The sequence below is a fragment of the Oncorhynchus tshawytscha genome, linkage group LG21, assembly GCF_018296145.1.
Source record: "Oncorhynchus tshawytscha isolate Ot180627B linkage group LG21, Otsh_v2.0, whole genome shotgun sequence".
NCBI lineage: Eukaryota > Metazoa > Chordata > Actinopteri > Salmoniformes > Salmonidae > Oncorhynchus > Oncorhynchus tshawytscha.
This window is the reverse complement of record NC_056449.1, coordinates 19,594,943-19,608,817: the sequence shown is the minus strand read 5'-3', so window position 1 is coordinate 19,608,817 and position 13,875 is coordinate 19,594,943. Positions and strand designations below refer to the sequence as shown.

The 13,875-nt window shown below is 42.2% G+C and overlaps 1 protein-coding gene across 5 annotated transcripts in view; it reads right to left on the bottom strand.

Moving 5' to 3' along the window:
• LOC112221074 (GPI ethanolamine phosphate transferase 2) overlaps nt 1-13,875 on the bottom strand; it is a 120,047-nt gene that overhangs the window by 27,982 nt on the left and 78,190 nt on the right. For 3 of the 5 annotated variants that reach the window (XM_024383167.2, XM_024383166.2, XM_042303177.1), the window contains one exon: nt 2,453-2,883. In XM_024383167.2, coding sequence (XP_024238935.1) covers nt 2,453-2,883 — 431 coding nt within the window. Of the gene's footprint in view, nt 1-2,452; nt 2,884-12,184; nt 12,246-13,875 lie in introns of those variants that run through there. The other 2 variants (XM_042303178.1, XR_006079568.1) reach the window with 2 other exon arrangements.

Here is a 13,875-nt window from a genome sequence, read left to right as displayed (position 1 = left end):
CTTTTAGCTCCTATGGGAGTTACTCCACTTTTATTTATAACCTTGATGTGAGGAAACTAGCTCCCATTATGGTGCTGCAGAAATAATAAGGTAAGGTAGCAGGCTCTAATGGATAACACTCTATGCATTTTCTCTTGGTCTAAACAAGGAATGTTCTTTCATTCACTAGCCTAGATCCTTTGCCATGGTACTGGGGGGGTTCACCGAGTTCTCTGTATGTTCAGAAGCTCACCCACTTTTTTAGAGCCACACTTTTGAATGTCACCATTTTATTGAAACATTCCTAACACCTTACTCAGAGACCATGAGTATAAGGCATTATGATGATGCCATACTGCATTATATGACTTGTCATATCCATGTACAGTATGATCACCTTATGTCTTAAGAGCCCTAAGGACTGCTTTACCAGGGCAACACTACAAAGAAGCTTGGTAATGATCTCCTAAGTTTTCTGGCAAGCTAAAACTTCACTATGTTGTAGCTGTTTAAAGGCACAGTGCAGTCAAAAATGTGATTTTCCTATGTTTTGTATACATTTCCACACTATGAGGTTGGAATAAAATGAATTTTGAAAATTACGATAATGCCTTTTAGTGCAAGAGCTGTTTGAAAAGACCACCTGAAGTTTCAGCCTGTTTTGGTGGGATTGAGTTTTGGCCTGCCTGACAAAACAATGCACTGACTATTATGTGACTAAAGGGCCATCCACACCAAGGAATTCAAAATGACTATTATGTGACTAAAAGGGCTGTCCACACCAAGGACAATAAACTAGACATAAATAGCAGAAAAAATGAACACTGTTGTTAAGAAGCTATTTTTGTTTATTGTTGACCATTTTAATTGAAAACAATCACATTTGTTAAGAAGCTACTGACTATGTCTGACTGGCTACTGACTATTACTGTGATTGTTTTCAATTTATTTAACTAGGCAAGTCAGTTAAGAACAAATTCTTATTTATAATGACGGCCTAGAAACAGTGGCTTGTTCAGGGGCAGAAAGATAGATTTTTACCTTGTCATCTCGGGGATTCGATCTCGCAACCTTTTTGGTTACTGGCCAAATGCCCAATTGTTTTCAATTAAAATAAGAATTTAAAGGTTCAATAAAAATACATAAATAAAAAGCCATCTGCCTGTGTGGTGGTACTGCAGCCTTGAGGGAGCTCCAAGGAGGAAGAATGACTGAGTGGATACAATACATGGCTAGACAATGAGGCAAGTTAACCTGATTCCTGAGTGAGTAAGATGCAGCAAAGACAACCAGATGAAAATGACCATAGGTCAACAGAATGGAGAGAAATCATGTTGGAAACAAGGAGGAGATAAGGAGCTGTCTCAAGGTGGGCTAAGACAAGGTTGAGTTTTATGGAACAATACCATGAGCAGTTCCTTTTGTATACTGATCATAAATATAAACGCATGCAACGATTTTACTGAGTCACAGTTCATATAAGGAAATCAGCCCATTGAAATAAATAAATTAGGCCCTAATCTATGGATATCACATGACAGGGCAGGAGTGGAGCCGTGGGTGGGCCTTGGATGGCATAGGCCCACCCACTGGGGAGCCAGGCCCGGCCAATCAGAATACATTTTTCCCGACAAAAGGGCTTTATTACAGGCAGCAATACTCCTCAGTTTCATAAGCTGTCCGGGTTGCTGGTATCAGACGATCCCGCAGGTGAAGAAGCCTGATGTGGAGGTCCTGGGCTGGCATGGTTACACGTCTGCGGTTGTGAAGCCGGTTGGACATACTGCCAAAAATGATCATGCATATCAGCTTCTTGATAAGCCACACCTGTCAGGTGGATGGATTAGCTTGGCAAAGGGGAAATGCTCAGTAACAGGGATGTAAAAAAATGTGTCCACAAAATTAGAGATAAATAGCTTTTTGTGCGTATGGAACATTTCTGGGCCCTTGAATTTCAGCTCATGAAACATGGGACCAAAACTTTTCATGTTGCGTTAATATTTTGATTCAGTATACAACAGTCAACCAACTCTGGGGCGACAACCTTAGTACTGCCTGTGAGTCAGCCCTCTAGAACAGGTACTCCGACTTGGGTCCTTCACAAGCTAATGAGGCTCTCTAGTGCTGTGTGCAACACTCAGTAGTAAAGTTGACATTCAGTAACAATGCAGCGTGAAAACAAAATGAATGCTGGAAAAGAGGCCCGGGGTGGGGGTGGGGGAATCAATGCCGATGGCCTACAAAGCAGTGGGGTGCAAAATGTTTGGCGTGTGTACCCAGAATTTTTATTAATTGGGCAAAAGATATGAACAGGCAAAAAGCTAACTAAAAAAGGCTGCTGCAAATGAAGAAAATTTAATATATTCAACTTGCACTACAGTATATAGTAGTGTATGGAGCTCTGCTTATGGCAACATTCATCCTGAGTGAAGTAACACACAACACAACAAGTATCAAACTTCAGCACACCCACCTGTTGAGCCAGTGTCCCAGGTCAGGCAGGTGAGCCCACTGCACCCCAGTCTGGTTGAGCGAGCGCAGCAGACGACAACACGCCAGGGTGAGCGGTGGGGTAGCCAGGGCCAGCCACTTCTCCGAACCTGCATCCATCACCCCCAAATCAGCTAACGGTGAGGCAACCGCGTCCCCCTCATTGGAGGGGAGGATGTAGTCTTCGTCCTCCAAGCTCCCAAAGTTGGCACGGCGCTCCCGGAAGTACTTGCGACAGACGTCTTGGAAGACGACCAGGCAGAGGGTGTTAAGCAGGAAGTACCAGACCTGGTGCTCCTCCTCCACGAAGCTGCTGGCCGACAGGCTGAGGGTGTGGCCAGCCGTGCCCACCAGGAGAAGAATGTCCAGCTCCGACAGAGACCACCCGCCACTGACACCACCATGGGATGGAGACTAGGGAAGAAAAGAAAAGGAGAGAGGAAGGGAGATTGAGCATAATGTGATTCTCTCTCTCAGGCCAATACTGGAATATAAACAACTAATTAAACAAACACATTGGTCAAATTAAGAAAGGAAACAGAATAGAGATGACTTCACAACAAAGTGATACAATTAATACAGTCACCTGAACTTGCCAAAATGATCAAGTTAAAGGATGTAATAAAAATCAGATCCATATAGAGGAACACAAGTGAATGGAGAAAGATGGTATAGACAAGGTCCCTCTAACACGATAACATATCAAGAACACAGATGACTGTGAGTGTGAGACCCTGAGTGTGTGTGTGTGTTTTCACCCCACACTGAGTTGTAAAGTACTCCCCCTGGTCCTGTGAACTGCATCTTGTTGTTGACTCAGTACTCAGAGGGGGCCTAACAGAGTAAGTAAGCGCACTACTCTGATCCCGCTAAGTTAACACTGTCACTGGAGGCAGCAGGTAAAACACACAGGGACAGTGTTTACTGTGCTTCAGGGCAAACATCTTAATAACGTCAAAAGGAAAGCTCATTACAGTAAATCTAATGACTGATTGTTGAAATCTATTTACTGTTTGCATTATAATATTCATTTTTCGCTTCTCAATCTCGTTCCAACAGGTATGTGTAAATGTAAGTTGCAGTGATCCCTTTCCATGTACACACTTGTGTGCAGGACAGAGGGGTGAGTGACGGCTCTCTGTGGCGTGTCACGGTAACACGCTGCTCCACAGCGAGCGGCTCGTCCTCGCCAAGCGCAGCTCATCCATCAACGGGGAGGAACGCACCTCGCGGCGAGCTCAGTGGAGGAGAAAACGTAATATGTAAACAGAGTGCTGTTTGTGTAAACAAAGTTTGGGGGAAAAAAACCTCACAATGTCTAGCTCTCCTTTCTTAGTCATCCCTCTATCCTGCCTTGGTTTAAGGTCCCTGAGCTGAGGGACTGAGGGCACTTGAATCCCAACAAGATTAGTCTGGATTGGCTGGGATTTAATGTGCTAATTATGGTATCCTAAATGGCAGGGAAAGAAGTGGCAAAAGTCTACACCTCCTTTGGATTTCTTTAAAAAAATGTGTTACAATGTGGGATTAAAATTGATTTAATTGTCTTTTTTTCCAATAATCTACACGAAATACTTTGTCAAAGTGGAAGAATAGTTTTTTATTTTTAAGATAAATAATAAATTTGATAACTAAAACATAGTCGTTGCATTGGTATTCAGCCCCTTTGTTTAAGCAAGCCTAAATTAGTTCAGGAGTAAAATTTGTCTTAACAAGTCACATAAATTACATGGAAATAATAGGGGTTGACATGATTTTGAATGACTAAACATGCACCTGTTAGAACTTAAGGCTCCATGGATTGATGAGGAATTTAAAAACTGTATGGTTGAAAGAGATGGGACAAAAGGAGTGGCTAAGTCTGGCTGCACATCTGACTGGCTAACTTACTGCAAAATTGAGAAATGGTGTGACTAAACTCAACAAAAATAAGCCAAAACTGTATTATGAAGCCAATATCAATGATATAAAGAATGATGGGAAAAATATTGAGTACTTTAAATGAAATTATGGTCAGAAAGACAAATTGAACTCCAACTTTCATCGAATCAGATGGCTTCTTCATCACAAAACATTTGATGTTGCCAATTATTTAAATTATTGGCAAAGTGGGCAAACTTAGGCAGGGAATGCCAACAACGAACAGTGAGCCATCGTATTCATGCATAAAATAACAAATAATCAAAGAAAAGCATTGCAAGTTTGAATTTTGTAAAGTTGGTTCGGGAGATGTGGAAAAATTATTGTTATTTATCAATATTGACAAACCTCCTGGCATTAACAACTTAGATGGAAAGATACTGAGGATGGTAGCTGACTCTATAGCCACTCCTATCTGTCATATCTTTTATCTGAGAATAGAGGAAAGTCTTTGTCCTCTGGCCTGGAGGGAAGCCAAAGTAATTCCGCTACCCAAAGAATGGTAAAGCGGCCTTTATTGGTTCTAACAGCAGACCTATAAGCTTGCTGCCAGCTCTTAGCAAACTGTTGGAAAAAAATGTGTTTGACCAAATAAAATGTGATTTCTCTGTAAACAAAGTAACAACAGACTTTCAGCATGCTTATAGAGAAGGGCACTCGACATGTACTGCACTGACACAAATGACTGATGGACTGGTTGAAATAAATTGATAAGAAGATTGTGGATTCATAGCTATCTAATAGAACTCAGAGGGTTTTCTTTCATGGAAGCTTCTCTAATGTCAAACATGTAAAGTGTGGTGTACTGCAGGGCAGCTCTCTAGGCCCTCTACTAATTTATATTTTTACCAATGACCTGCCATTGGCATTAAACAAACCATGTGTGTCCATGTATGCTGATGACTTAACTATACGCATCAGCAACCACAGCTAATGAAGTCACTGAAACCAATCTGGTAATGAATGGTGTGGCTGTTGAACAAGTTAAGGAGACTAAATTACATGGCGTTACCTTAGATTGTAAACTGTCATAGTCAAAACATATAGATTCAATGGTTGTAAAGACGGGGAGAAGTCTGTCCGTAATAAAGAGATGCTCTGCTTTTTTGAAACTACACAAAGCAAGTCCTGCAGGCTCTATTTAAAAAAAAATTGTACCTTGATTATTGTCCTGTCATATGTTCAAGTGCTGCAAAGCAAGACCTAGTTAAGATGCAGCTGGCCCAGAACAGAGTGGCACGTCTAGCTCTTCATTGTAATCAGAGGGCTGATATAAAAACTGTGCATTCCAGTCTCTCTTGGCTAAGAGTTGAGGGGAGACTGACTGCATCATTTCTTTTAATAAGAAACAATAGGTTGAAAATCAAATTGTTTGCATAGTCAACTTACACACAGCTCTGACACACACACACTTACCCCACCAGACATGCCACCTGGGGTCTTTTCACAGTCCCCAAAGCCAGAACAAATTCAAGAATGTGTACAGTATTATATAGAGCCATTATTGCATGGAACGTTTTTTTTTTAACAGATAAATAACAGATAAGATAAGATTTTTTTTTGACCTAGATAGTTTGTGTGTATGCATTGATATGTTGGCTATGTGTGCCTTTTGAAAAAAATGTACACTGGGGCAAAAGATTATTTAGTCAGCCACCAATTGTGCAAGTTCTCCCACTTAAAAAGATGAGAGAGGCCTGTAATTTTCATCATAGGTACACTTCAACTATGACAGACAAAATGAGAAAGAAAATCCAGTTACATCACATTGTAGGATTTTTAATGAATTTATTTGCAATACTAATGATTGGGAGTCCCATAATAAAGGCTTTTATTTACAATTACATGAAGGTGATGCAAAGAGTCAATATTTGCAGTGTTGACCCTTCTTTTTCAAGACCTCTGCAATCTGCCCTGGCATGCTGTCAATTAACTTCTGGGCCACATCCTCACTGATGGCAGCCCATTCTTGCATAATTAATGCTTGGAGTTTGTCAGAATTTGTGGGTTTTTGTTTGTCCAACCGCCTCTTGAGGATTGACCACAACTTCTCAATGGGATTAAGGTCTGGGGAGTTTCCTGGCCATGGACCCAAAATATCCATGTTTTGTTCCCCGAGCCACTTAGTTATCACTTTTGCCTTATGGCAAGGTACTCTATCATGCTGGAAAAGGCATTGTTCGTCACCAAACTGTTCCTGGATGGTTGGGAGAAGTTGCTCTCGGAGGATGTTTTGGTACCATTCTTTATTCATGGCTGTGTTCTTTGGCAAAATTGTGAGTGAGCCCACTCCCTTGGCTGACAAGCAACACCACAAATGAATGGTCTTAGGATGCTTTACTGTTGCATGACACAGGACTGATGGTAGCGCTCACCTTGTCTTCTCCGGACAAGCTTTTTTCCGGATGCCCCAAACAATTGGAAAGGGGATTCATCAGAGAAAATGACTTTATCCCAGTCCTCATCAGTCCAATCCCTGCATATCAGTTTGTCCCTGATGTTTTTCCTGGAGAGAAGTGGCTTCGTTGCTTCCCTTCTTGACACCAGGCCATCCTCCAAAAGTCTTTGCCTCACTGTGCGTGCAGATGCACTCACACCTGCCTGCTGCCATTCCTGAGCAAGCTCTGTACACCCCCCTATCCACATCGATGGAACAGTAGTGGAGAGGGTAGCAAGTTTTAAGTTCCTCGGCATAGTACCATAGTACCCTCCAAGCTCGTCATCAAGCTCGAGACCCTGGGTCTCGACCCCGCCCTGTGCAACTGGGTACTGGACTTCCTGACGGGCCGCCCCCAGGTGGTGAGGGTAGGCAACAACATCTCCTCCCCGCTGATCCTCAACACTGGGGCCCCACAAGGGTGCGTTCTGAGCCCTCTCCTGTACTCCCTGTTCACCCACGACTGCGTGGCCACGCACGCCTCCAACTCAATCATCAAGTTTGCGGACGACACAACAGTGGTAGGCTTGATTACCAACAACGACGAGACGGCCTACAGGGAGGAGGTGAGGGCCCTCGGAGTGTGGTGTCAGGAAAATAACCTCACACTCAACGTCAACAAAACTAAGGAGATGATTGTGGACTTCAGGAAACAGCAGAGGGAACACCCCCTATCCACATCGATGGAACAGTAGTGGAGAGGGTAGCAAGTTTTAAGTTCCTCGGCATACACATCACAGACAAACTGAATTGGTCCACTCACACAGACAGCATCGTGAAGAAGGTGCAGCAGCGCCTCTTCAACCTCAGGAGGCTGAAGAAATTCGGCTTGTCACCAAAAGCACTCACAAACTTCTACAGATGCACAATCGAGAGCATCCTGGCGGGCTGTATCACCGCCTGGTACGGCAACTGCTCCGCCCTCAACCGTAAGGCTCTCCAGAGGGTAGTGAGGTCTGCACAACGCATCACCGGGGGCAAACTACCTGCCCTCCAGGACACCTACACCACCCGATGTTACAGGAAGGCCATAAAGATCATCAAGGACATCAACCACCCGAGCCACTGCCTGTTCACCCCGCTGTCATCCAGAAGGCGAGGTCAGTACAGGTGGCTGCTGCCAACACACTGACACAACTCCAGCCACTTTAATAATGGGAATTGATGGGAAATTATGTAAATATATCACTAGCCACTTTAAACAATGCTACCTTATATAATGTTTACATACCTTACATTATTCATCTCATATGCATACGTATATACTGTACTCTATATCATCGACTGCATCCTTATGTAATACATGTATCACTAGCCACTTTAACTATGCCACTTTGTTTACATACTCATCTCATATGTATATACTGTACTCGATATCAGCTACTGTATCTTGCCTATGCTGCTCTTCACTCATTCATATATCCTTATGTACATATTCTTTATCCCCTTACACTGTGTATAAGACAGTAGTTTTGGAATTGTTAGTTAGATTACTTGTTGGTTATTACTGCATTGTCGGAACTAGAAGCACAAGCATTTCGCTACACTCGCATTAACATCTGCTAACCATGTGTATGTGACAAATAAAATTTGATTTGATTTGATACTGGTGCTGCCCCAATCCCCCAGCTGAATCAACTTTAGGAGACGGTCCTGGCGCTTGCTGGACTTTCTTGGGCACCCTGAAGCCTTCTTCACAACAATTGTACCGCTCTCTTTGAAGTTCTTGATAATCCAATAAATGGTTGATTTAGGTGCAATCTTACTGGCAGCAATATCCTTGCCTGTGAAGCCCTTTTGTGCAAAGCAATGATGGCGGCACGTGTTTCCTTGCAGGTAACCATGGGTGACAGAGGAAGAACAATGATTCCAAGCACCACCCTCCTTTCGAAGCTTCCAGTCTGTTATTCGAACTCAATCAGCATGACAGAGTGATCTCCAGCCTTGTCCTCGTCAACACTCACACCTGTGTTAACGAGATAATCACTGACATTATGTCAGCTGGTCCTTTTGTGGCAGGGCTAATATGCAGTGGAAATGTTTTTGGGGATTCAGTTCATTTGCATGGCAAAGAGGGACTTTGCAATTAATTGCAATTCATCTGATCACTCTTCATAACATTCTGGAGTATATGCAAATTGCCATCATACAAACTGAGGCAGCAGACTTTGTGAAAATTAATATTTGTGTAATTCTCAAAACTTTTGGCCACGACTGTAGAAGTGTTCAGAAACTGATAATATTCTTATTTACAAAAAATGTGACTCCAAAATGACAATACATTATTTACCATTAATTTCCATTGGGCACAAAATAATCTGAAATACAACCAAAACAAACTGCAAATGCATCCAACAAATGTGTAGAGTCACAAGCTTGAAGTAGTCATTGTCTGCTAGAATCTTTAGGGGTGTCAATGTTACAGCCTTATGCTAAAATTGATCAAATCTACACACAATACCGCATAATGACAAAGCAAATACTGTATTTTGAAATATTTGCTCATTTATATGAATAAAAAAACGGAAATATCAGATTTACATAAGTATTCATACCCTTTAGTCAGTACTTTGTTGAAGCACATTTGGCAGCTATTACAGCCTTGAGTCTTCTTGGGCATGACACTACAAACTTGGCCCTCCTGTATTTAGGGAGTTTCTCCCATTCTTCTCTGCAAATCCTCTCAAGGAGGAATGGGGAGCGTCGCTACAAAGCTATTTTTAGGTCTCTCCCGAGATGTTCGATCGGGTTCAAGTCCAGGCTCTGGCTGGGCCGCTCAAGGACATTCAGAGACTTGTCGCGAAGCCACTCCTGCGTTGTCTTGGCTATGTGCTTAGGCTTGTTGTCCTGTTGTAAGGTGAACCTTTGCCCTAGTCTGAGGTCCTGAGCGGTCTGGAGCAGGTTTCAAGTCTCATAGCAAAGGGTCTGAATACTTAAATAAGGTATTTCTGTTTTTAATTTGTAATAAATTTGCAAACATTTCAAAAAATGTGTTTTCACTTTGTCATAATGGGGTAATGTGTGTAGATTGATGAGGAAAATGTTTTACTTATAATTCATTTTAGAAGAAGGCTAAAATGTGGAACAAAATGTGGAAAAAGTCAAGGGCTCTTACTACTTTCCGAATGCACTGTATGTATAAATCTATATTCCAATACCAAACTGGCACACTGCCGGAGATCCCGTTTGATCATAATGCGTGTTTATCATCCAGAGTGCTGTTTGTGTTCACGCACTGTCACATAAGTCTTTGCCTGAGTCCTTAATGACACCCTATCCCCTATATCAGGCCTGGGAAATTATTTTCCATGGAGGGCGACATTAGAATATATTTTTGCCATCGCATGCCAGAATAATATTACAGGATTATACATCATGTGTATGACTGTGTTGACAGGTATATCTACTGTAAATCACTTCCAGATATGCTACTTATTTTACTTTTTTAACATGCACAGAAAAAAACCACATCCATGTTCTCCTTTTGGTAGGTATTTTAATTATTAAACATGCAATGAACTACACGGAAGGAAAAGTATACTGTGCATTCAGCACCACAGACATAACTCGTTAATGGGTATGAACAAAAAGACAAAGAGAGAGCTCAACATTACATTTAAACTACTCAATCAGGGTGAGGAGTGAAGTCTCTGATGGGCATTGACTAGAGCAGTGAAGTTCGGTATAGTTTCTGACATTGCTATGCGCAGGATTGCTGAGAGGTAAAAGTCAATAAGAGATGATCTGTGCCTTGAAAATAGCAAGGAGAAACATGGATAAACGTCTTATTCCACAGTGAGAGTTTGTTGATAAGGGCGGTTTATTAGTCTATACAGTAGTAGCCGTTGGGAGGTTTTACAAAATCTCACACCAACATGTAAAGAAGCAGTTAGTTTAGTAACAGAGAGACATTTACACTTTAAAGTGAAAACTCAAACCCAAAATGTGTTGTCAAGAACACGTGCAGGGGCATGCAAATAATCCAAAACCACACGTTATAAATAAATATATGAAAAATATAACAGCAGGTAGCCTAGCATTGGGCCAGTAACCGAAAGGTTGCAGAATCAAATCCCCGAGCTGACAAGGTAAAAATATGTCGTTCTGCCTCTGAACAAGGCAGTTAACCCACTGTTCCCCGGTAGGCCATCATTGTAAATAAGAATTTGTTCTTAACTGACTTGCCTAGTTAAATAAAGGTTATATTGAGAAAAAAATATATGTAATTACTGAAAATGTCTGTTCACATACATAGGTTGACCCAAACAGCACAAACATCTTCTGAGAATGACTCCTAATCTTTGGAATGTTTTGTTCATCGAGAGATGCATGGAACCTTGTCAGTGACATTGTTTTGAAAAGCTCTCCAATCACTGCCTCAGACTGAAGATCAATGAGCTCAAGTTGCAGATCAGTGGAAAGCGAGTTTTCTTGTCGTTTTGAGAATTTCAAAAGTGTTGGAAAATGACATGTTGGTTTCCTCTACTTTCACCTTCAATGTGGTTTCCTCTACTTTCAACTTCAATGTGGATTATGCTGGTCACCCGAAAGGGAACAGACTAGTAGTGTCGCAAGGTAGGTGAGATTGTTGGCTTCTACTTGGCGGGTCAGGAGGAGTGTAATTTTCCCTTGAAGGCTTTTACAAGGCTGTACATTTGATGCGCAAAAAGGCACTTTCCATTGTAGTTTGGAATTCAGTTCATTCATGACGGCCATGATGTCCACGGTGAAGGCAAATTCAGCCAAACTTTCTTTATCTTGCAGTTGAGGGAAATCCACATATTTCCCTTTAATTTGCAAAAACTCAGCAATCTCTGACTTCAGGTCCCACACCCTTTTAAGCACCTTCCCCAAACTCAGCCATCTCACGTTTGTGTGGTAAGGGAGATCTGCATGACTCGACTCTGTCTCTTCCAACAGTGAGACAAACTGCCTGTGGTTTAAAGATTTTGCTCTTATGAAGTTTACCACTTTAGTAACTATAATCACAACATGGCTAATTTTCTGAACACATTTACAGAGCACCTCCTGACGAATAATGCAATGCAGGAAAAACAATTCTGATCTGGGTTCAGCACAGCTACTTGATCGTCTATCCTTTTCAAAAGGCCAACTTTTTTTCCTGTCAAGTTTGGACACCCATCAGTGGTCACACTGGGCAACTTTTCAAAACTCAGTCCCAGTTTTGCCACACACTTATTATCCTCCTCCAATAAATATTTACCTGTGGTTGTGCTCTTCATTGACTGCACTGAAGCAAGCTCCTCTGTCTGGGGTTATGCCTCAAGAGAATATAAACAACTGCGCCGGGTCACGTGCATCACTGCTCTCATCCAGGGACAAGGAGAAATACTTTACCTTGTCTTTCATTGTTGTTCCATATTCTCTGCGATGTCCTCAATGTGCCGTGTCACTGTGTCTGGACAGGGAAACATTTCAAACAACTCGTTTGTGTTGGGGCAAAGTATTGCTGGTGTGATGAAACAAAAATAGAACTGTTTGGCCATAATGACCATCGTTATGTTTGGAGGAAAAAGGTGGAGGCTTGCAAGCTGAAGTACACCATCCCAACCGTGAAGCACGGGGGTGGCAGCATCATGTTGTGGGGTTGTTTTGCTACAAGAGGGACTGGTGCACTTCACAAAATAGATGGCTTCATGGGGAAGGAAAATTATATGGATATATTGAAGCAACATCTCAAGACATCAGGAAGTTAAAGCTTGGTCGCAAATGGGTCTTCCAAATGGACAATGACCCCAAGCATACTTCCAAAGTTCCAAGGCAAAATGGCTTAAGGACAACAAAGTCAAGGTATTGGAGTGGCCATCACAAAGCCCTGACCTTAATCCTATAGAAAATGTGTGGGCAGAACTGAAAAAGCGTGTGCAAGCAAGGAGACCTGACTCAGTTACAACACTATAGGAAGAGTAGCTGCTGCTTTGGGGATCCATAATAAATAGAAATCTCTAGCTTTTTGCTAGACCGGGTTTTTAATCAGAAAAGGAATCCCGCAAGGCTCCCTTCTCTCCCCCCTTCGGTTTCCCAAGGCATGCTGATACAGACACAAAGTAAACCTATCAAGGCGTACTGAGTGAATAATTGGAAGCAATGCCTTGTTCCCCACCAACTTTTTAATTGTATTTTTTAAGTTCACCATCAGTTGTGTGTGAAGACTAAACAAGCTAATGTAAAACATTTCCTGCGAATGCTTTTTTCAGGACTCCAATATAAAAGAAGCATGCTCTAATTATTGACTAGGCTAACACATCAAGTAAGAGAGCATTGAATGAACCTAATAATCAAAACATTCACTACATATACAAAAGTATGTGAACACCCCTTCAAATGAATGGATTCGGCTACTTCAGCCACACCCGTTACTGACATGTATATCAAATCGAGCACACAGCCATGAAATCTCCATAGACAAACATTTCAGTAGAATGGCATTACTGAAGAGCTCAGTGACTTTCAACGTGGCACCGTCATAGGATGCCACCTTTCCAACAAGTCAGTTCGTAAAATGTATGCCCTGCTATAGCTGCCCCGATCAACTGTAAGTGCTGTTATTGTGAAATGGAAAAGTCTAGGCGCAAAGTGGAAAATCGTCTGTCCTTGGTTGCAACACTCACTACCGAGTTCCAAACTGCTCTGGAAGCAAAGTCAGCACAATAACTGTTTGTCGGGAGCTTCATTAAATAGGTTTCCATGACCGAGCAGCAGCACACAAGCCTAAGATGACCATGCGCAATGCCAAGCGTCGGCTGGAGCGGTGTAACGCTCACTGCCATTGGACTCTGGAGCAGTGGAAATGCGTTCACTGAAGTGATGAATAACGCTTCACCATCTGGCTTTGGCAGATGTGGATGCTAGGAGAACACTACCTGCCTGAATGCATATTGCCAACTGTAAAGTTTGGTGGAGCACAAATAATGGTCTGGGGCAGTTTTTCATGGTTCAGAATTGGCCCCTTAGCTCCAGTGAAGGGAAATTGGAACACTACAACATTCTAGATGATTGTGTGCTTCCAACTTTGTGGCCACAGTTTG